This window comes from Meles meles, chromosome 18 (genome assembly GCF_922984935.1).
Source record: "Meles meles chromosome 18, mMelMel3.1 paternal haplotype, whole genome shotgun sequence".
NCBI lineage: Eukaryota > Metazoa > Chordata > Mammalia > Carnivora > Mustelidae > Meles > Meles meles.
In genome coordinates, this window is record NC_060083.1 from 51,320,326 (window position 1) to 51,344,536 (window position 24,211).

The 24,211-nt window shown below is 50.1% G+C and overlaps 1 protein-coding gene and 1 non-coding gene across 2 annotated transcripts in view; both read right to left on the reverse strand.

Moving 5' to 3' along the window:
- Positions 1 to 11,759: 11,759 nt before the first annotated feature.
- PRKCA (protein kinase C alpha) overlaps positions 11,760 to 24,211 on the reverse strand; it is a 393,808-nt gene continuing 381,356 nt past the window's right edge. Inside the window, exon 17 of the mRNA XM_045986064.1 lies at positions 11,760 to 18,377. Within this exon, the coding sequence (XP_045842020.1) occupies positions 18,213 to 18,377 (165 nt within the window). The 3' untranslated portion in view covers positions 11,760 to 18,212. The remainder of the gene's footprint in view (positions 18,378 to 24,211) is intronic.
- On the reverse strand, positions 23,659 to 23,766 carry LOC123930346. Its single transcript, XR_006816062.1, has one exon. It is a non-coding gene; the product is annotated as a U6 spliceosomal RNA (small nuclear RNA).

Sequence of the window (24,211 nt, forward strand, 5' to 3'; positions counted from 1 at the left end):
GAACAGCAGGAGTGAGAGTCTTTCTGGATAAAACACTCCTTGATCTGAATATGGTGGCGGTTCGGTGACTATATGCATGTGGTAAGGTCATAGGGCTACGTGCACGCGCACGCACGCAGCATTCAAAACCTGTTGAGCTCTGAATACGGTCTGCAGTTCAGTGAGTAGTATTTTACTAGATCCCAGTCTCGGATTTGATAATGTACTGGTTATGTAATGTATTGTCATTGAGAAAAGCTGGATGATGGATCCGTGGCAACTCTCTCCATTATTTTGCAAATTCTTTCGAGCCTTAAATTATTTCAAAGTGAAAAGTCTTAAAAAGAAAAAAAAAAAAAAAGAAGCTGACATGCTAACATGAGTGACAGAAAAAGTTCCAGCTCTCAGAGCTGCCCCAGATGGAGACATTTCTAGCCCCTGGGTGGGTCGGCCCATCTGTGTTTATTACAAAGCAAGAAGCCTGAGCAGAAGATGCTCCTTGTACATAAGTCTTTGTATGCATATTTTGTTATTTCCTTAGGGGGAAAAAAGTCCCTTGCAGCAGAATTGCTGTGTATAAGCACATTTTTAAGACTTTTGTTACTTCATGCCAAATTGCCCTCCAGAAAAATCTTAATGGATATTCCCACCCACAGTGTATGAGAGGGCTGGCTTCCCCATCTCTTGCCAAAATTGGGTTTTAATCTTTAAAGATAGCATCATCTTGGCCAAGTTGATAGATAAAACATTGTATCTTATTGTTCTCTTCCAGGAATTCTAAATTATTTTCTTGGGCCAAGCTGGACCAAAAAATTGACTACTTACCTGGAGGCTTGGGTTTTGCTTTTCACTTGGTCACTTTCATGAAGTTGCGTTTTAACTTTATGCCTGTGACTTGATAAAGATTAGTACAGAAGGGTCATGTGAAATTTGCTACTGCACTGACTGTTTTCAAAAACCCCAGATGTTGTTGAGGACCTCACATCTTATATTGCTCGGTCTCTCTTTGATGTAATAAAATCAGACCCAAGAAATTTCCTTTAGAATTCAGTGCTAGGAAAGGCTTTCATCCCCAGAGGAACACACAAGCTACCTCTTTTCCAGCTATGAGAACCCTAGAGCTGTCACGGTCCTCACTTTTTTTTTCCTGCGAGGAAACACAGAACCAAGTTTAAGAATCAATGACAGCAGTTTTGTTAACTCTTGTGGGAAATATATTTATGTTTTTATTGCCTTTAGTGCTGACCTTCAATGTTTATTTTATTATTCACTTAACGTGTTTTAGTTGCAAGCCATTCCAAATCTCGTGAAAAGAGGCAAAAGCCAAAATTTCTCAATTAGGAGCTCTGGTAATCATTGCATCCCTGGTACGTTGCCCAGTTCTGGGATATAACTTAGCGCTCACATAAATATTTGTCGAATGAATGAATGAACAAATGAATGAAAACCTTTGACAACAAACCAAGAACAGCACTGACGATGACTGAAGAGGAATACTAGTTCCTAGTTGATCCAAATGTAAGAAAATGTTATCATGGAAAGCAGGGCTTCCAGAAGCTTGGCAGGAAAAAAAGTACCAATCGTCTCAAAAATGCTCATTCATATTTCTGGGAACACAGCTGAGAAAATGATCCTAAATTCTTCAAAATTTTAGGAACAAAGATGTTCATCACTGAGTTGTTCAAAATCATTAAAAAAAAAAAACCAACTAGAAACAACCTCAAAGTCCAATCACAAGGGAATTAATAAGAAAATCATGGTGATCTGTGTAATCGAAATTGATAGTTCTTTCACATACTCAGCGCAAAGCGTTCTTTATGACTTAAAGAAAAATAAGAGCAGAACATGGAATTATATAATCCTTAACTTCTCCACAGTGTAAGGAAATGCACATAGAAGAGAAGAAATAAATGAAAAATGTCATCAGTGGTTGTCTCCAGCTTGCGTGACAATGGATAGATTTCATTATTTTATCTTGACTTTTCTGTAGTTTCCAAGTTTTCAACAATAAGCATGCATTTTATAAGAGAATAGGCTTCCTTAAAAATAGAAAAGAAAAAAAAAGATACAACGCAAGTAAGCCTCATTGAAATGCATTTTGGGACCAAAAAAATTTTTTTTTCTTCTCTTTCTGACAACAGTCAGTCCCCTGGAAGGCTCACCTACCTATGGTATGGGGTTTTTTAAAATATATTCCCAAATTCAAGGTTGAGTTCGGTGCCTCTCCCCTTGAGTCACTAAGGAGTGACCTCCTTCCTATAGAAGCTGGTGGTCGTGCTGCCTTCCATAAGTAGATTGCAAAAGGCATCGCTTCTTCCTTGCTATCTCTTGGATCATTTCCTTTGTGGGGGAGCCGGCTGCCATGTTGTGAGGATATCTCTGCAAAGATGGCCCAGTGGGGAGGAACTGAGGCCTCATGGCAAATGACTATGAGAATGAGCCTTCTTTGAAGCAGGTGCTCCAGACCCAGTCAACCCTCCGGCTGAAGACAACTCTGGTGACCCTTTCACTACAGCCTCATGAGAGATCCCGTGTCAGCCCACCCGGATGAGCCACTGCCGAATTCCTGATCCACAGTGAGATAATCATTTGTTTTGAGTTGCTAAGTTTGGGAGTAATTTGATACACAGTAACTGATAACTAATACACAAGGCAACTGTTAGCTCTGCGGCAAGGGTACATATGTGTGTGCATATAAAACTTGTGACTCGGTTAAAAATTAGCAGTCACTGTTTCTTCTTTCTTTATTTTTTTAAAGATTTTTAATTAATTAATTTATTTATCAGAGAGAGCACAAGTCCAAGCAAGGGGAAAGGCAGGCAGGTAAAGGGAGAAGCAGGCACCCCACCGAGCAAGGAGCCCGATGAGGGACTCGATCTCAGGATCCTGGGATCATGACCTGAGCTGAATGCAGATGCTCAACCAACAGAACCACCCAGGCGTCCCTGTTTCTTCTGTTTCTGAGTGCATTTTGACAATGTGTATCAAAAGCCCTAAAATGGTTTATAGCCGCTGGCCAAGAGTCCTACATTTTGGAATTTATTCTAAGGGCATGAAAAGCTCCTGTAAGGACGCAATTCACAAGAGCAGGGAATTTTGTTGGCTTTACTTACTGCTGTATCCCCAACACCTAGGACAGTACACGATACCTAGTAGGGGCTCAGAACATACATTTTTTTGAATGAATGAATGAATGAATGAAATAACTGGTCAAGTGTGCGAAGACATAAAGATCAGAATATCATAGTGTCGTTTATGATAGTAAAAAAAATTGAGAACCACTTAAATGTTAGGACATGCAAACCAAAAATAAAAGATGATTTAGGATGAATTATAACCTGTACAAAATGGAATACTATGCAGCTATTAAGAATATTTGGAAAGACCTATATTTTGCAGTGGAATCTGTCTTAGTTGATGTTCACTGAATGACCTATTAGATTAACCAACATTTTTTCCTCTTCAAAAAACTAATTTAAAATTTTTTCTTAAAAATTAAAAAAAAACTAATTAAGTCCCATCACATGCTGAATATTTTCTTTTCCCCCAATTCCTATTTTCTCAAATTTCTGTGCAGTTTTTTTCCCACTGTGACTTGCCATGAGTCAATTTATTCTCCCAACTTTTGATGTCTGCCCTATTGTTTCGTGGTTAATTTAAACAAACCACACATAAGCTGATAAAACACAAGTGCAACTAATAGAATTATTTTAATAAACAAAATAGAATGTTTAAGAAAGATAATAGACATGAGTTTTTAAAAAATGGCTCTCAAGCTACTCGTGGACAAGGTAACGCCTCAAGACTGGAAAATATTGCAAAAATCGAGGACTTCGCAGTCGGGTGGCTTGGTGACTATTTTGCTTTTCTTTAAATAAACTCAAATTGGAAATTTTAAGTCAAGCATATGGGTGTAGTTTATGCAAGAAAGAAACCCCACACTTAGAAGTCATCTTTTCTGAATGGCTGTGCATTTATAAGCTTTAAGTTACAATAGCATTTGTAAAGGGCGTGCATGTCAGCATCTGCGATTCCGGCTCTGGATGGCGGGCTTTGAGTTCCAGTGCAGTCTGAGAAGAGGGCTTCGCTGTCCTTCCATGAAAAGGCAACGCAGTCAGTAATATTAATGGAATGAAGTGAGCAAGTTAGCAAGCCTTTAAGTATGACAGTGGTTATCATAGGATAGTGGGGGGTTCTTTTCCTATCTGTATTAGCTACAAGAATTAGGGGTTATTTTTATAAATTTTCTAAAAAGTAAAGGCATTCCTATGGCATTCTGCCCAACTGAGCCTTCCCTCCCCAGGCTGCCCACTGCCGATGAAATCAGCTGTGACTTTGACACATTCGCTAGCTAGCTTTTAACTCTGCCCAGACTCCCTGGGATTCCCCTGCACTCAGAGTTCCAACTGTTTTTGCCCCCCAGGGAGGGGAGTCTTCACGCCAGGGCTGTCCCGAGGTGGGTGGGTGAGCCCCCCAGGCCAGCCAGCCCTCCCCCCAGCTTGCTTCCTCTTCCGGGGCCTCTCCAGGCGAGTTAGCCAGGTGGGGGCGGCTGCGAAGGTACCTGCCAGGTTCTGAGAATGGCAGTGCTATTTTCCTCTCTCCACCCACACCCAGGCAGCTCAGAGAGAAAAAAAAAAAGGAAGAAAAAAAGTTAGGGGAAGAGGGGAAAGTGGGAGAGAGGCTTCTAGAAACAGCTACGGAAGGGCATCTAGTCTCCTAGGCACCAGAGTAAGCCGAGAGATAGACACTCCCCCTTGATGATGGGATGGGCTTTGAAGAAAGCCATTGGGGGCAGACGGGCCCAGGAAGGCTCTGTACTCCCCACCCAGGCTGCCTCTTTGGGGGCCTGAGCACGACAAGGCCAGAGACCTTGTGCCCAGCCTCTCGGCACCGCTCAGGGCCTCAGTTTTCCCATCTGTAAGATGGGAACAATGACTTCTCTGCAGAGGTGCCACAAGGATTGCATGACATGATTCTGCTGACGTTGCTCAGAGGGTTTCCGGTAGGAGTTAGCCCTTCCCTTCCACCTGTTCGCTGGTTTCTGTGTGCTTGGGATCTCCCCTTTCCTTCTCAACCTCTGTCACTGCCCTCCTCCTCCAGGAAGGCCCTGGCACTGCTCCTGTCTCCCATCTGGCAGTCGGCTCTGTTTGTCTGGTGTTGCTCACCCTGGAGACTGTTCTTTAACCTCTCTGGACTTCCCTTCCTTTCTGTAAAATGGGCACAGCACATTTGTGGTCCCTGTGGTCCCTGGCTTTAAAGAAATGCATGTGCAGTGGGGCGCCTGGGTGGCTTAGTTGGTTAGGGAACTGCCTTCAGCTCAGGTCATGATCTCGGAGTCCTTGGATCGAGTCCCACATCAGGCTCCCAGCTCCATGGGGAGTCTGCTTCTTCCTCTGACTTTCTCCCCTCATGCTCTCTCACTCTGTCTCTCTCTCAAATAAATAAAATTAAAAAAAAAAAAAAAAAAAAAAAAGGAAACGCACGTACGGTAGTAACAGGAACAGTGCCTGGCGTCCGTGTGATGCCGGCTCGGTGCGCGCGAGGGCGTACGTGCGTGCGCGTGCTTGGCCTGTGTGCGCATGCGTGTTTCCAATCTGCATTGTTTTTTTTTTGTTTTGTTTCGTTTTGCCATTTTCACCTGTTTCTGTTGAGGCCTGGAGCCCACTGCCAGCTCTTTCATTTCTTCAGATCCATATTGTAACTTTCCCCTCTTATGCCTAGAATAGGCCTCTCTGCAATATATTTACTGAATTAGCTTTTTACAAAAAGAATCTGGGAGAGACATCCAGTTCTGCTTTCTTGGAGCCAGAAACGCTTCTTGCACATTCCCTGCAGGCACCGCCTTGCTCCCTGCGATGCGCACTCTCAGGGGACAGAGGGTGAAAACAGATGGCCTTTGCTTTGCCCATGTGCACTAGCATTTTAGCTGAACTGTAATTCACCACCCCCCACCCCCCACCCCCACAGGGTGCTCAGGCGGTGGGAGAAAAAGCCCAGGGCTTGGACCACTCACTCCAGTGTCTCTGTCGGTAGCCTTTGCCTCCAGCTGCCAGGCCGATGGACAGACTCCGAACATGGGTTTCCTGGGCGTGAGCTCGTGAGAAGTTTTGGAAAGTAATTTAAGTAATACGCGCACGTGTGCGCACGTGTGTGTGTGTACATCTCATCTCCTTAATTAGTTGCTGGATACCACAGCCAAACACAGCAATGGTTTGCTAGACCCGGAGCAGTCTTGGGTCCATTCATTCATTCACTCCTTCAGTGCACACTGTTCCCAGCCCCCACTCTGTGCCAAGCTGCACCCTCAGTGCTGGGATCCAGCAGCGGACACGGTGGATACGCCTGTCCCTCTCACAGAGTTTACATTCTGTTGGGCTGGGACCCACACACAGCCCGATACACAGGCCGGCCCTTTTCGGAGCTCGCCTCCCAAGCACCCAGCCGGTGTGCCTCGATCCAGATGGCGTGAGGCTGCTAGGCCATGGGAATGTTGGGGTTTTGTGTTAAGGGTGATGGGAAGCCATCGGAGGGCTTGAACCAGGAAAGGTATTTGCTGGGACCAGGTCACCCCAAGGGCTGTGCAGAGAGGGTCATGGGGGATCGAGGGTGAGCTCAAGGAGACCGCGGAGAGAACAGAGCATGTGGAGAGTATGTTCTAGAACAGGGCTTTCCATAGCAGCGCCACTAACACTTGGGGCCGATCTCTCTGGGGGCGGGGGGCACTGTCTCATGCATCACCGCATTCCTGGCCTTTGAGCTTTACCTTCTACATGCCAATAGCTCTTCCCTCCAGCTGTGACAACCAGGAATGCCTTCGGATATTGCAAAACTGCCCTCTTCCCGTGGAGAACCATGGCTGTCCAGGAGACCCTCCAAGACTTGCTGATGGGTTGAAGAGAAGTGGGCAGGTATAGACATGGGATGGTGAGGCCAGTCCAGATGGAGGACTGGTTTTGACCATCCCACTCTGGGCTATAAACTGTATTACTCCCCAGAAGGGCAAATGCAAGCACAGCCCAGCCTGACACCTGATTTCAAAAAGGAAGCTGGTAAGGCCAGCAATCAAATATTCCCACAAAGAAGTAGAAAATGGCAGCATGATAAGTACAACAAAGAAGGGATGTAGGTGCTAAGCAAGTGTAGGAGGGTTTGGGAGGAGAATAGACCAGCCTGGGAGGAAAGAGAAGGCTTCTGCAAGAATGAATAATTCAGGGTAAGGTGGCATTAACTGGGCTCAGAGAAGGATGTTTCAGGCAGAGGGCACAGCAGGTGCAAAGGCCCTGTGGTTGGAAACATCACAGCTAATTTGAGGAATTGAAGGAAAGCCAGAGAGTCAAGAGAATGTGGGGCCGGATGGGGGCAGATGATGCCAGCATGGGGAGAGTTTGCACAGGGCTTCACAGCTGTGTTAGGGGGCTTGGTCTTTCTCAAGGGCAATGGGATGTCCTTGGGGTGTTTGATGTGGCAACATAGGGTTTCATTCTGCCTGCAGGGAGGAGGCAGACAGGAGAGGCTGAGTGAAGCTGTAGACAGGAGACTCCTGCTGGAGTCAGGGTGAGCCCTAGGCAGGGACTTGGACCCAACAGGTTGGGTGTCACTGTGTGGTGCATGGGGGAGGCATAGGCGCAGAAAGATGGACATGAGCAAGTCTGGCTGAAGCTGGGATCCTACGGCTGAAGTGCCTATTCCAGGCCTGACCCCGCGTTCCCTACACTGTATCCTAGCCACGGGCCTGCCCCTCGGGGAGCTCCCACTCAACACCCACACCAGGGGGCGCTGCCCAGAGTTTCTGGGCGGGGACAAGGAGGTAGGAGTCTGCCGGTTGGGGGACCCAGGCTTGAATTCCTCCATGTGTTAGACGTGGACTCCCCTTCCTTCAACAGACGCTCAGTGCACAGCTGCCTGGAGCCAGGTGTGGAGCTCCCGGGCCACTGCCGCGCCGCCTGGGGCTGTCCCCGTAGCTCATCACTCTCCAGGGGCCTTCTCGCTGCCCCCAAAACAGCCGGGGGGCGGGGGAGGTGGCTTGGCCGCAGCCAGGGAGCACAGTTGTCCCCGTGGGGGCCACAAGCTGAGCCCTGGCAGCGCTCCCCCATCTCCCTCCTCCGCAGTTCAGCTGCTCCTCTCCCTGAATACTGGGTTCCCGTTTACAGAGCAGCAGCCCTTCAGGCCTGCCAGGTGGGAGGTGCCCACACGCCTGCAGGCAGCCCTGGCCCTGGACTCTCTTCCAACCGGAATCCCCTAATCAGCTGATTCATGGCCCCTTTCTCAGAAAGGACTAAAAGAAAGAAAACCCTCGGGGCGCCTGGATGGCTCAGTGGGTTAAACCCTCTGCCGTCAGCTCAGGTCATGATCCCAGGGTCCTGGGATTGAGCCCCCCCTCCCCCCCCCCCATTGCATCGGGCTCTCTGCTGGGCGGGGAGCCTGCTTCCTCCTCTCTCCCTGCCTGCCTCTCTGCCTACGTGTGGTCTCTGTCTGTCAAATAAATAAATAAATAACATCTTTAAAAAGGAAGAAAGAAAGAAAGAAAGAAAGAAAGAAAGAAAAAGAAAGAAAGAACGAAAGAAAGAAAGAAAACCCTCAAGGCCATTCTCCTGCCCTTGGATCACCCCAGGCTCAGTGGACCACCCCAGGCTCAGTCTCAGCAAAACCCAGGGCTGTGGCTTCCCTCCCACAGCTCCTACTTCCTTCATGGGACACTCTTAATGCTTCCCTGGGACTCACTCTTACCCCTGTGGCCCACTGGGGCAGGTGCCATCCTCATTTCCTTATACAGATGGGGAAACCGAGGCATGGGGAGGTCCAGATCACTCGCCCTTCTCGAAGGGGGGAAGGGGGATGGCAGGCAGCGGCTGCCGACTTTGCCCCCAGTGGCCACTTAGGCTGCCCCTCTAGAGTCGGATGCAAAAGGGGGAGAGGCAGGGGTCCGGGGTCAGCAGATGCAAATAGGGTCTGACACACGGAGGCGGCCAGGATCTGGGCACGGGGAGAAGGTTGTAAGGGCAGGAACCACGTCGGGCTGAATGAGCCTCCGAGCTGACTTGCTGACCAGCTGCCCGCCCAGCCGGAGGCTCCCTGGTGTCCCTAGTACCAGGTGCGGGGAGTGGGGTGAGGCGGGGTGAGGGGTGATCCTCAAGGACGGGTTCTGCTGTCCTGCCAGGTCCCCCTGCTGCTCGCTCAGGCCGTCCCGGGCTCCATGGGGCTGGGGGGGGGGGGCGGCCTCGATCCTGGGGGGCCGCTGGGATCACCCTGCACGGGTACCTCATGGTGGGCTGCTTGGGCCCTGTGGGTCACTGGCTGCTGCCGAGGACGCCGCTCATCGCATGGTGACCCAGGGCACACCCCTCTGCGTTGCGGTCAAGGGAATGCAAGACAACACTGTGCTGAACCAGATGCACGGACGCTAAGGCAGCCACCCGGGGGGAAGCTGAAGGCATCCTCTCTGCCCGCCGCCATCCTGCGAGGCAGTGTGAGCACGAGGCAGGAGCTGCATGGATGTGTAAAAGTGACCAGCCCAGAGTGAAGTTCAAGACCAGCCCAGGGGCCAGCCACCGCACACTCACTGCCCCGAGGGCCCCTCGTTCTCCCTCAGTAATGGTCCCACCCGTGCTCCCATTGGCAGCCAAAGCCACTTAACTTTGGGAGGTCCAGGTGAGAGCAGGGGCAGGCCGGGGCGGGGACCTTAAACCCAGAGGACAGGAGCGCTCGGGACCCCACTCAGTGGGCTGGGAGTGAGGTCTGGAGGAAAGAGAACCAGGACAACAAGTGTGGATACGCTGGGAGGGGACATGTGGGCAGCTGCGGGACAAAGCAAGCCCTGAGCCAGCGGGAAGAGCAGCCCCTCCAGAAGGAGGCGGGGAAGCGAGAAAGGCGAACTTTGCCAAGGCTGATCCTCACCTTTTAGATGTAGGGTTATGGTGGCTCTCTTTTTTTTTTTTCCTCTTTTTTTAAAAGATCAATTTATTTTATTTTTCAACTAACATCTTTTTTGTTTTGCTTTTAAAATCAATTAATTAACATATAGTGATGTAAGGGCCTATAGCCAGAGCAGCTCCATCCTGGCCCTGCCCCCGCCCCCACCAGCCAGGAATTACTTAAAAACAAGTCCCGGAAACCAGTTCCAGGTAACAAAGCCCAAACACAAGGGCGGGGCAGGCCAGGTGGAGGTATTCAATCGGTGGGTGAGCATACTGTCTCCCTAGCTGCTAAGGAGTGTGCGCCCCACCCTTTGGGCACCAATTCTGACCAAGGTGATAGGCCAGTTCGAATGTCTACTATAGGGTAAATTGTAATTCAATTGGTCACTTATGTGTGACCTAGCAGGACTGTGCAGCTTTCTCTGTGTTATAATCTCATTGGTCACCTGTGTGTGGCCAGGCCCAACCGCATGGCCTTTGCCCTTAAAACCTAGTCTGTAAGGCAGAGAGTCGTCGCCTCTTTGCGAGAGATGGCCCTGGCCGGTCAGTTTGATTCTTGATGCTTGGCATGAAATAAAGCTTTGCTTGACCTTCGCTTTGTATCAGTCTCGTTCGGTTGACCATGGACCCAACAGTATATTAGTTTCCGAGGTAGAGGTCAGTGATTCGTCAGTCGCATATAACGCCCAGTGCTCCCTCCATCACGTGGCCTCCTTAATGCCCGTCAACTGGTTACCTGGTCCCCCCCACCCACTTCCCCTCCAGCACGCCCCCAATTTGTTTCCTGTGATTGAGAGTCTCTGATGGTTTGCCTCACTCTCTGATTTTGCCTTATTTTTCCTTCCCTCCCCCTGTGTTCATCTGTTTTGTTTCTTAAATTCCACATCTGAGTGAAATTTGTTTGTCTCTCTGACTTGTTTCACTCAACATAATACCCTCTGGTTTCATCCACGTTGTTGCAAATGGCAAGGTTTCATTCTTTTTAGTGGCTGCGTAATATTCCATTGTGAGTGTGTATACACAGACACGCACACACACCCCCCACCTCTTCTTTATCCAGCTGATGGGACTTCTGGGTTCTTTCCATATTTTGGCTATTGTGGATATTTCTTTTAAAGGGTGGGGAGAGCATGGGGAGGGGCAGAGGGAAAGGGTGAGAATCTCAAGCAGATTTCCTGCTGAGCACAGAGCCCGATGTGGGGCTTGATCTCATGACCAGGCGATCATGACCTGAGCTGAGATCAAGAGCTCGATGCTCAACCAGCAGAGCCACCCGGGTGCCCCATCTTGTATTCTCTTTTGAGGCTTAGAGTGCTGAGTGTTGAGACTCTGGATGTTTTGGGATATTCCCTACCTATTTCACATTCAAAAATTACTCCCTGTTTTTCACCTATGAATAAAATAAATCCAGAATGAAGGTTGTTGATGCCAAGAGCAGTGGCCGTCCCGAAGCCAGGTGCACAGCGTGGCCAACGGGATGGACAACGCCCTTGTCAGTTGCTGTGTGTCCCCCACCATTTGGGAGTGAAGAGCGGAAGCTCCCAGCGGGCAGGCCCCCAACACCCCCCACCCTGCCGGTGTCCTGCTCCCCTCTCCAGCACATTCCTGGCACCTGTGCCCACCTCCCAACTCCCAGCAGGCGCTCTGCCAAGGGCTGATACGTGAATGAGGGAGTGACCCGCTGCTCCTTCATCCCAGTGACTGCTGGGGTCTCAAGTCAAAGCACAAAGCATTTTAAGAAAATCCAGCATGAACTTAAACAGAGAGGCCTGCATGGACAGGAGAAGGCCCAGGGTGGAATTCTGGCTGCACACGGACTGAACCATAACTGTGATGCCACAAAGGGACCAGGCAAATGAGACCGAGGACGCTGAGGAATGGTCATTATATTTATTCGTACACACTTGCTTCCAAACTACAATGAATGTATCTAACAAAGCATATCATGCAAACAAAGATCAGAGGTTATACAAATTGAGGAAAGCAGCAGGAGTAACTTACACATCCATCTTGCCTGCTTTAAACCAAATGTTGCTGGACAGTTGAATGGCCTCTACATTTTGTCAGAAGGTGATTATACAGAAGCAAAAAACCTCAACCTCCAGTCTCTTCGTCTTCCTCCTCCGTACAGATTTGGGGTCTTATACGATGTTTCCCAATGAATGATTTGAACATGACATGTCCTTCACACACACACACACACACACACACACACATTCCCTCTCTCTCTCTCTCATGGGGCAAAAGCAATGATTTCAAGTGTCTCTGACCATCTATAAAAGATATTCTGAAAGACCCTGCTGGAAGGGATAGGAGGTGAATTTTCAGACCATTTACACTCAAAAGTGTAACTGCTTCACGGATGATTTTGAATCGTTCACTAATCCCCTTAAGGATTCCATTCTTCCAGGAAGAATATCAACAAAAATCTATGAACAATCACAAGAATAAATACTCCTAAAGTTAAGCAGAGGAGACAAAGACACAGTTATTTAACCGGAAAATGCAAAGCCACCTTTTGTCTTATTTTAGAAAAAAAAAAAAAGGTTCCTCTAAAGTAGACTGGAGAGTTTCTGAAAAGTAGGGTTCTGTCTACTCACATAGGAGAGAATTCGGAGACAGAGGCCCTTGGGAGTGTTTGCTGCCGCCTCTTCTTTCTCGGGGATATTGAAGTATATATGAATTGCTCACTGGACAAAATCCTTCCAGGGCACCTCTGAATTTTCACTGAGTGTGAGCCTTGCAGACTCGTGGGGACTAGAGACAGAGCCGAGGACGCGCCCAGTCCCCAAACCAAAAGGTGGTCACAGACCCTCACAGAGCAAAGAAAGAGATCTCAGGGACCCCAGGGGAATGTTATCCTAGGGCTGCATCTGGAAGGGGGCAATAAAACCATCATTCCTATGGTCCAAAGGTTTCCAGACCTCAGGTGGCTGTCCTCAGTGTGCATCAAAAACATGGAGGGCATCAGTCTGCCAACACATTCCACCTGAATTTCCAGCCATCCTGATGTGGACATCATACGCCACTGGCGTGGGAAAAATCCTGCAGTGGGAGTGCAGGTCAGGGGTGCTCTAGCTGACCCCAGCTGAGTCCTCCTCCAGGCCCCATAGGATTGGAATCTTATCAAATTGTCAGTAGTTTTATTTTAAAAACTTATTTTAAAAGAAGAATTGAGTTATTAAAGTTCTCTATAAAAAAGTACAAATAGCCCAGTATACTGTTGTTCTATTAGAATTAACTAATTTCTTCCTTCAGGTTTAAAAAAAAGTCTTTGGAACTTGTGGGCCTTAGTGTAGGGTCCTTGTAAGGCTGTTTGATGACTGATTTGACCTACACAATTATCACCTGACTCCTGATCACAGATCAGAGGCATGGGGTCCTAGTCACACGTGATTTTAACCCTCCCAAAGAGTCCCTGACGTTAGAAAATTAACAGGATTGTGGCTGACACCATTTCTAGATGCCTTCACTCACTGTAGCTCAGGTAACCTTTTCCAAGTTTCTGCATCTTCCTCAGCAGAAATATAAAATATACAGCATTCCCTAGATGTTGTCTCATCGACCTCAATGGGAAATGACAGACATGTTTAGAGTCTGGTGTATTCCACGAGATGTAATCCAAGCAACTCAAGGAAATGGTTTCCAAAAATAGTTTCCCACCTGTCCCATTAGCGTGTGGCCACTAAGAACCAGAGTGCCCTTTCCCATCACTGGAATGAACCGTCCTGGCACCGTCGCTCCTGTAACTCTTAACGACCGACCATCACCATCGTCCTTTGGTCCCCAGCCGCCTCCTTCCTGCTGATGACAAGTGTGCTAGTCACAGGGGTGTAGGGGGGATTAGGCACTCCCGCCCCGATGGGCTTAAAGAGATAGGAAATGGTGTGATATGCACACACAAGAAACAGGTGACTTTGTAGAGTGAGAAAGTGACTGTCAGTTGGTGTTGCCTTTCAGAGGCATTTAAAAATATCAGACTCTCACTTTCCCCCCCTCTTCAATCCTGAGAACATGAATCCCAGCAGAAAGTGAGATTTCTCCCGCTAAGGGCAATCACATGGGGACGGGAGTGTTCCTTCGTGTTGCCCCTTCTCCCTCCGTCCCCGGTCCTTCAGGATGCTGCAGCGGAAGTAAGCTGGGTGGGGACCCCCTGTCTCCCAGGGCGAGCCGAATGGTGTGGCCCTGCCCAGAGAACCGTGAGCCACCTCGAGGCAGGCAGGGGCAGCAGCTTCCCATGGCTGCTGCGGACACGACCGGCATTCAGGGGATGCTTTCTGAGGACCAGACTGCGTTCCTGGCAACGAACCTGTGCTCGGGGACCGGCAGGGGGTAGCTATCGAATGCACCAACAACCCACAACACAAAGCCACTGGAAATGGCAGCAGCTTCCTTCCCAAGATGGCCTCTCCTTGCACAGCCTCCTGCCTTCCTCCTCTCACAAGCATCCTTCGGATACACTCAGTCCCTGCTGTTCTCTAAATGCCTTATGGACCTCAGCCTCCACTGACCTCCCCCCTCTCTGCACGTCAGCGGTGGCAGCGGTGGGTCCATGCCTTGCTCTGCTGAGGACGGCAGCTCAGAGAGGCGTCCCCACCGTCCTTGGCTGGTTGTGTCAGCTGTGGTCTTTCATCACCCTGCAACCGGCCACATCAGGTCAAGTTTCTGAAGTGCCCTAAATGCTCCAATTTTCTGCCAGAATTCCTGATAACAGAGCCTGACACATCTCCTACGACCAGACGGACAGGGATTCTGCCTTCGCTGGCACCAGCTCACGGGGATCAAAGAGAAGCAGAGGGGCTGGAGAGCAGCCACTGCCTTTTGAATGAATGAACTGCCTTTAGGGAGCCTCCCATTCACGTCCGAGGGCTACACCTGGCCTCACACTCCAGAAACTTCCATCGAAACCAAGCATCTAGCGTCTTTAGACAAGGTGCCAAGACACAGGGGCTGCTGGCCCACTGGCCTGCAGCCTCAGAACCCAGATCTGCTGCTGAGTCAGACACCGTCCAAGGGAGAAGGCAAGGCGATGCGAATGGCCCCTCAGAGTCATGGGCCGAGGGGTCTGGCGGGGAAGCCGACTGTGCTAGGTTCTGCCCAGGGTCCTGGACTTCCACAGGCCCCATGATACAGGCAACGCTCAGGTCCTGAACTCCAAGAGTTCAAGTGCTCTCCTCATTCCAGCTGCCAGCTTCCCTGCATTTTCACATGATGCCACCACATGGGACAACACCATAGAACCACAGAGATCGCTGCTTTTATGAGCTGGTCTGACGGCTGGTCTCAGTCACTCACAAGGTTTCTTCCTTCAGAAATCACGGTCTGGGGCTGCTCAGACCCTTAACATATTAGCCTTTATCTGGATTCGGTACCAAGCCATGCACCAGTCAGGGCACATCACGGTGACCCATCGGTAGGCCCTGAGGTTTATGGTCTCCCCTCAAGTTTGGCCTCCAGCCTCCTGTCCCCATGCGGGGGGGGGTGGGGCCGCCAGATTTTCTTTTAAAACTCTGCCACACATTCTGAAAGAATATAAGCCAGCTGAGATGCTGAATACATTTCCTGGAGAATTATGAATAATTTGGAAACATGCTGGCTCGGTGAGGGAAAGCCCGAGACTGTTGTGGGCTCAGAAACAAGCAGGTGCCATGGGGCTCGGGAGCCAGCGCCCCCGAATCCCTCATGGGTTCCTTTCTGAAACCTTCCTCACTGCCTGGGGCTTGGCTGGGAGCCCGTCCCACTGCTGCTCCATCCTGAGGCAGGGTGACCGGCTGTTTTGTCTCTAAGGCTCATTCTATACACTGCCCCTTTCCTACCCAACCGAAGGAGGTGTGCCCGGCGAGGCAGTGTCCCCCAGATGTGCACTGACCAGCAGGACTGCAGCTCTGGGTGCGCTCGGGCCTTTTCTGGGTTCTGCCGTCTACAGCCCATAGAAGATGACAGAGGAAGCGGCTCCTTCCGGGGCTGACGCACTGTCTGCCCTACCTCTTCCTCCAATCAAGGGTTCCCAGGATGGACCAGATCGTCCCGTGGTCGTGTGTCACATGAATTTCAGGGAAACAGCCAGAGATGCGTTTGGGGGTCAACGGGAAAGAGAGCGGCGCCGTAAGACCTGATAACTGCTTTCCGTGTTGGATGTTCTTTCTGTCGCAGGAGGCTGGCTTCTCCGAGGGCCTCGCGTCAGCGCAGTGTCTCACCGCAGAGGCGCTCATCACAAGACCGGGAAGGCTGGTTCCAGCAACAGGTGAAGAAAATATGCAGCTTCTGAAGAATCTGCGGATAGTGCCAGGGGGTGGCTGTGCCCAGGGGGGCTGCTGGACTGGACAGTCGTCTCATGAAGCGTGGATGCACTGGAGCAAAGGGCAGATCGTTCCGGGGGCAGCAGGATGGACAGCGCGCTTCTGGTGTGTCCACTCACGCACCCAGCAGGAAGGCCATCTTCCTGCCCCTCCCACCCCGAGTCGCTAACAGTAACAAGGCTGAAAAGGAAAAACCAAACAGTCCAGCCGGGGACTGAGACAACATCACGCCTACGCAGACATACTAGGTAGACTGGAGTCAAACGCTTCCTGATGTCCCCAAGAGGAAGAGCGGCACAGGAGTGGCAAATGGCGCTGGGGAGCGAGGAGAGAATGTCATCTCGGAAATAATCCCCGAAAACAAAAACTTTTGTTTGCAGGTAGAATCAAATATTTATATATATATTTATATAATATATATATATGTATATAAGCCTAATTGATCATGTAAAATAGCCATTCATTTCAAAATTAGATCTACGATAAAAAATTATTATATCCGATACAGGGCCAGTGTGCAGGGTACGCGAGGAGTGGGGGCCGGGGGAAAGGAAGCACGCAGCTAAGAATTAAGCGAAAACTTAATCATAAAAGCAGATTAGAAACAAGAGCCTTCACAAATATAGCACAATTGTGTCTTATAAAATTATTATAATACTCTCTTTATACTTGATACGATTATATCAATAATATAGATTCACTTGTTATTAGGGTTTCTTAGAAACATGCAAAATTCATTGCATGATGCATCTGCAAAACATATGAAAATCCTTCTAGCAATAAGACATCTTCGAGCTGATATGCACCCAGGTTTTCCTGACTCTACAGCTTCGGGTGTGTCATTCAACATGACCTGGACGTGGGGGCCCAGACTGTATTGGTTTTCATCCCTTAGCGGATGTCAAGGGCTGGAGATGGGAGGGAGATCGATCAATGGAGACTTATGCTCTAGTCGACACTCTGTTAAGTTACTGTACACCGTACTCTCGTGGACGACACTGCAGCCTAGTAAATAAATAAGTACAAAAGGGGTTTGGGGGCGTACGTATCAGCTTCTGAGGACGTAGGTAGCAAAATACTGGTTGGAGGTTGGGGGTTGGCTAACAACACTCGCGAGTAGTGGCATGATTGCTGATGGCACCCTGGATCAGAGTAATCTCCCAGAGATTAAAATGAACACACACACACACACAGACACACTGGTTTGTCCTTGATCTGAAATGATTTCACATGCTCTTTTAGCAAAGTCTTTAGAAGATTTGGCCTCTTAAAAAGAAATGCAAGTATCAAGATAATTTATCAACCAAACAGGGGGGCTGACAGGTTCACCCGACGCTCATCTGAGGTTCGCTCGCTCTCTCTCCTTTTGAAGACCAGTAACCACTAGACCGTGATTGGGTTAAGACTGTCAACCCCTGGTAACAGTGAGCTTGCAAATGACTCACCGGCGGGGACATGATTCATCTCGGTCTCTCGAATTCTAGGGACTGTTTCCACTGAGGCAGAGAAAAGAAGCAGCGGGTATTCCAAAGCCTTCCCCAGCCCCCAATCCCACCTGGCTCACATTCTGGGCTCCCCCATTCTTTCGTTCCAAAGACGTCTCAGGTGGATAGTCACTGGCCCGGGGACAGGTTCATTTTAACATCTCTGGTTGGGGGGATCCCAATGGTGGAAATTGACAGAGGGGCAAGGAAAATATATCAAATCGTACCAAAAAAGCGGGGGGGAGAGCTTGTTTGCTTTCTAGGAAGGGTTAACCTACAGCCAGACAGGACTTTGACATAATTCAACTGGACACTGTACATTATACCATCTTTCACTAAGATAATGTTCTTGGTTGTTAGAGAGAGACCCTGAACAGTTACTCACATTTGGACTAATAACCCTAAAATTTTCAGGCCCCCCCCCACCAATCTGGAACAAGAGAAAAGGCCATGGCCTTAAAATTTTAGGGTTAAGGATCATTTCCCACTGTGGGGGGCCTGGGGGCTGGGGAGGCGTTGGTTCTCGGCGGCGGGTTTCATACTGCGCTCTGTAAGATGGGGTGCACAAACTGGGGGTTGACATACGAGAACCCCTCGAAATCAGACTGGTCTATGTTAGCAATGACCAGCTGATCGGGTGGTGTCAAGACAGGCTGCCCTCGCGTGAAGAACTTGTCAAAGTTTTCTGCGCCTTTGCCACACTGCGAAGAGAGAAAAAGAAGGAAAGGTCAGTCATTATTGCAAAACACAGGGGGTGGCTCTCTGAGAGGCCTCTGCAGGGACGACCGTGGCCAGGGGGCATTGGGACTGGATGAGGCAGTTAGAATTCTGGAGAACCTGCGCACCTACTGGGTTCCAAAGTCAGCCACAGCAAGCAACAACGCAGAGTCACTGGGCTGTAAACCTTCAATTACCCTTGGAACTGAACCCCTCCAGGGAAAGGCACTGCTGATTGTAAAGGCAGCAGCAAGGACACGGCCCGTGTTTTCACCTCCATTTGATAGAGCCAAGTGGGCTATGAGCATGATGCGACACGCATGGGGCCACGAGTCACAGTCCACGCTGAAAGGCCAGGATTTCGGGTGGGAATGCAGATAGCGACCTCTGAGCCAAGACGCTGAGATTTCGGTCCCACACGTGGTTCTTTGCAACCACAATTGTAATAAAGTAAGAGCTGTGTTATTCATGCAACCCCAGTCCCCAGTCTTCAAGTGGCACTGAGGTATACTTCAATTGGGGCCCAGCTGGGCTTCAGCGTATCTAGATCTATCGGGTCAACTGCAGGTCGATACGGAGTTCCTTCATGGGTGGTCTTGGGTTGGAGGGGTTTTGCTTGGGTGCCCTGAGCAGGGGGAGCAGAGTCTCCTCTCTGTCTTGGCTATTCCTCCCCTCCAGGGTCCACTGGGGCACCCAACCCAGACAGGGTTGCAGGCACTGCCTGCAAATCGGACCCCAAATCAGGGGAAGAGATGTCTTCACTCTCTCAGCTGCTCAGGAGGGTTGTGGCACGTTGAAGTCCCCAGGACCCCAGAATGACTCTGAGACACGGGTGATACAAATCATGGCATTGCCTATGCTGCAAATGACCACCCTCCCACCTGCTGGTACCATGGGGTGACAGGAATCATTGCTGAGTTAGCACAGTTTTGCACAGAGGACAGCTCTAGTTACACTGTGAAGGGGGGAGCCGGGAGGGGGAGACATCCCACTCCGGCCAGCCTAGAGCGGCCAGAAGAGCCACGCCCCCCTCCCTGGGCTGCCATGGAGGTTAAGGGCACAGTGTTTCGCAAGGACCCCAGCATGCGGTGAGAGCACAAGGGTTGCTGTTATTTTTGTAAGGCTGGTTTAGTCTCGCAGACCGAATTCCCACTTCCTCTTCTACATCTTCCCCATCTTCTAGAAGGTTTCCTTGAGAATCTAGCTTCATTAGGCTTTGTCCACCCCGCTCCTGAGGCACGTTATGAGTTCAAGTGAGGTCTTTCACAACGGACGGTTTTCCTTTCGGAGGGTGTTTTCGTGTTCACGAGCGACCACCCATTCCCAACCGGGGAGAGTCTATACCAGGGGACTGTATGGGGTGCTGGTGGCCTCCCCGTGGAGGCCGTGCTGTTGGGCCTGCTCATCCCGCGGGCCCTGCCCCCCGCACGAGAGATGGTACTGTGCTAGAGGAGGATGCCCTTTGGGAACTTGGTTAATCGACACCCAGTACTGTAGATGCTCCCAGCGGCTGGGACTCGTGCTCCCTTAAAGACATCATTCGCATTTCTTTTGCTAGTCACTAACCACACAAAAATGCCAAGAAGGAACTTCTAGGAAAAGTGAGAGGTGAAGTCTCTAAAAGGAAGAGGAAGGCGAGCCAAGGCAAAACCTGTCTCCAGCCATCCAAGCTGGGATTTGCTGATCTGTTCTGTGAAAAGACGGCACAGGTCTGACCTTTCCTTTGGGTACCATCATTAGGGTGTTCACAGGTCATCTTCTAATGGGAGGTTCCAAAAGCCATGGCTTAACTGCCAAATAATTCAACAAAAAACTAGAAGAAGAGTCCCCAAGGTCTAAAAAGATGACCATGTATACATTAGCACCGAGAAGCCCGGGGATGGGGACGGATGCTTAAGGACGTGAGATTCTAGAACTGCTGTCCTGGGGATGGTCACTCCTAAGGGCTGCCACAGCTCGTGAAGTGAAGTGTGGTAACACACGGGACAGAAACACTTGCTGCTTCAGGCCTCGTGCTTTGTGGGCTGCTGGGCCACAGCTAAGGCGGCTTGCAGAGACCAGGCCAGCCCAATCCCAGCTCGGTGATCACACTGCATGGGAGGAGGACCGATGGTCTCAGAACTGCTCACCACCAGACGCCTCTTCCTTTTCCTTCCCACTCTAACCTGCTCTGGAATGTTTCCTGGTCCTAAGAGAGAAATCACACTCCAGCAAAGGAAAGTCTTGCTTAAAACCTATTCACTGAGCTGAAAGGACAGGCTGAAGGCAAAGAATAAAAACTCAGCTTGAGTGAGTGGATCTCAGCAAGCCACGGGCAGGAAAGCCCTGGAAACGCTGCAGGCTGCATCTGAGGGTCAGATGAGACCCAAAACTCAGGTAGACCTCTTGTTCCAAGGGAGTTCCCACCAGATGGATGCCGCTTTCCCCCCTCTCAAAGAGCAGAGATTTTAATCACAGGTTTGGTACTATGAGAAATAGTACCAAATAGTACCAAATAGTACTTATTTTTCCACCACGGAGGGTCTCTTAATGCGTTAAAAAATGAGCCCTCCATAACTCAGTGAAATTAGCCCAGAGACAGACAATCTTCTTTAGGCCAAACAAGAGAAGATCTTGACCTGCTCATTTTTCAAGATGTTTATGTAGGAAACTGTGACTACCCTCCCATCTCTACCACCAATGACTAGAAAGGATAATGAAAATCAGTACACTTTGCATCTTCAGGGAAAAGATAAAGCCTTCAACAAGCTGTTGTATTTTAAACACCGAAGATTCCTCCTGCCGTCTATGGGCCAACCCTACTCATAACCATCGTCTTGTGAGCAGCAGGACTCAGGCGCCATCTTGGATGTGGGAGGGATCAAGAAGATGCCCAGAGAATGGAGGGTTCAGGGGCGCTGGGTGATACCTGGGAAAGACTGAGTGAGCGACAGTGGGGGTGAAGAATGAGGCTGGTCAGACTACAGACATCCTCTCAACCTTCCTCAGAGATGGTGCAAGAAGGTTATTACCATGGCCACCGGAAGAGCAGCCTCTGCTACAGTGTGTGACAACAGGCAGGCTGGGGTTGGCCATGGCCTCAGAGCTCGAGGCCACCCGCAGCTGTACGCAGGATTTGCTACCTGGGAGCAAAATCCCCTGGCGGGATGTTTATTTCCTTCACCTCCAAAGGCCACCCACACCTGTCACCAGTGGAGGATTTTGCCATCTGGGATGCAAAGCCCCACACAACTGGTGTGGGACAAAGATGGAGGAGAGGAGGGCAGCAGAAGGCAGCCCAAACGTGGCTGGGCCAGTGTGTGAGCCCAGACAGTTCCTCTGTTTCTCCCCAAGAGCAGAGATGGTGTTTGACACCCGAAAATGGGAGGTACAGTGGGGAGAAGGACCCACAAGAGGTCAAAAGCCCATGGTACAGCTTTTGGAAACTCACCCCACTTCTTTGTAAAGATAAAAGGGGGATGTGAGGGGCGCCTGGGTGGCTCAGTGGTTTAAGCCGCTGCCTTCGGCTCAGGTCATGATCTCAGGGTCCTGGGATCGAGTTCCGCATCAGGCTCTCTGCTTGGCAGGGAGCCTGCTTCCCTCTCACTCTCTCTGCCTGCCTCTCTCTGCCTACTTGTGATCTCTCTCTGTCAAATAAATACATAAAATCTTTAAAAAAAAGGGGGGGGGATGTGAACGTCCACCTTCCAAGGATATTGTGGGGATCAAAGGACCGAGAATGTGTGCAATCCCTTCTCACCATCAGGCATGCTAAGATTTAAGGCACAGCACATACCCAGCATGTAAAAGGCATGGGGTTCATACGTGAGGGATGAAGGAACACCATTAATAATCTACCCGCCTTACTTAGCTCTGGACTCGGGACATATCTCCTTTGTTGTTCTGACATTCCTGCCTATTTGGTGAACTCATCAGTTAATAAAATGAACCCAGGAGAAATCAGGCACAGTAAAGATGGGACAAAGCATGGGAAGATGCTGACTCCAGGCGAACTTTGGGATCACAGCGCTCCCCATCCACGGCCCTGGGCGGCGCATGGTCCACTCACCACCTGGCGCACCCTGGCGCCGCGGGGAGAGAGAGCCTGCCACGCGCAAGTCGGCTTCTCATGATTCTTACCTGGGAGAGGCCACCGAGAATGCACAATACATGTGTTGGTCTCATTCCTGTCCTTTACCTTGGTGTCTCAGTCATGTAGATTATAACCCCACGGTCACTGGTATGGGAATTAGGGTGAGTATGAGTAGCTCGAAAACACTGCCATTACAAAGCAAAACCAAACCAAACCCAGAGGAGCAGGCAGAGCGCGGAACCAAGCGAGAGGAAAGGCGTGTTGCGAGAGGAAGGAGAAAGGAAACTTATCGAGGTGGGGAATGTCTCTGGCTATTGCCAGATGTAGCAGGGTCTGCTTCATTTTAGGGGATCCCGTGTTTCAGTTCCACTGTGTGGTGGTCCTTGTGCAGCGTTAGTAGGAACCCTGCTGACGTCTGTGCATGGCTTTCTGACTCGCGGTTGTGAGCGGACTTCATTTAGTTACATAACCGACAGCAGACATGAACGGGAACATTCTGCTTTGAGCCTCCCGGGAGGTCATGTCCACACCATGGGACCATCCCGTGGGGGGGCCTGAGGCCCCAGGCAGCAGCCCTTTCTAAGATCAGCATGCTCAGGGAACGGTCTTCCGTGCATGACCCAACACAAGCAGGAGCACACGCTTGGGGTTAAAAAGTGGGGTTAGTTTCTCATTTAGTCACTCAAGGATCTGGAAACGTGCTCACCGAAGGCCTGGATGCCCACTGCAGCCAGTGCATTTTGGTACAGAAAGTCTGGAGAATAAGAACGGACAGAGGAGAGTATTTGGAACAAAGAGTCAGTGCCTGGCCCGTGTAAAGGACAACACAGACCCACATGCACTCACGCGTGAACATCTCCCAGATATATCACTGGGTGAAAGGTCCAAGGTGAACAACAGAACACGTGGTACAACCTTGCCGTGGGTATGATCACACACGCTCACAGCTTTCCAGAAGCTTATGGAAGAGATAGTCATTAGTGGGACCTGCATTTGGGGTGGGGGAGATAGCGTCTTGTCATTTTGTATCCGTCTTTACTTGCTTACCTATCTTGCCACAGTGAGCTAATGTTTGAATAACGATTTCTTAGAAAGGGATTAGGACCTCCTTCACCTCCTGCCAATACCACCTGTGGTGACAGACCCAAGGTTTTCGTTTCTCAGACGAAATCAAATGGTGCTCAGTCATCTGTTGCCTCGGAGCACATGTCAGGAATCCGCGAGTCGTCCTCGGGCAGGGGCCAGGCTAAATCTTCTCTGGAGCGTTCCAACTGTAACACACGTGCTGCCCAGGCGAGCACTAGAGCGCACCTCCGGAAGGGCCAGCGCTGGGCCAGGGCGAGCCGGCTCTTTCGGTGGGTTTGTTGACAGACTCGGGCTATAAGCCACACATGAGCTGAGCGGATTCTTGTAGGTTGTCAGAGCCACGCGTCTGTGAGGGGACAGTCCTGGTTCCTCCCGGGCCGTATTCTGTGGAACAGGAATGCACACTCCATTCGGCCTGGCTTTATGCCGGCGGCCAGCTTGGGAGGATTCAAGGCTCCTTTCCCAAAACAGGTTGTGGGGATGACCGTCGGGGTCGGAGACTGTCACTTCAGACAACGGGAGGCCGTCCGTTCACACGCCATGAGACGCACGGGCTGTGCAAGGACCCTGTCCCTCACCACCGAAGCTCCCCGAGGCTGGTGACAGAGAGACCTGCGTATCTGGATTGTTACTTTAAACGTCTCACAGCTCCCCATTTCT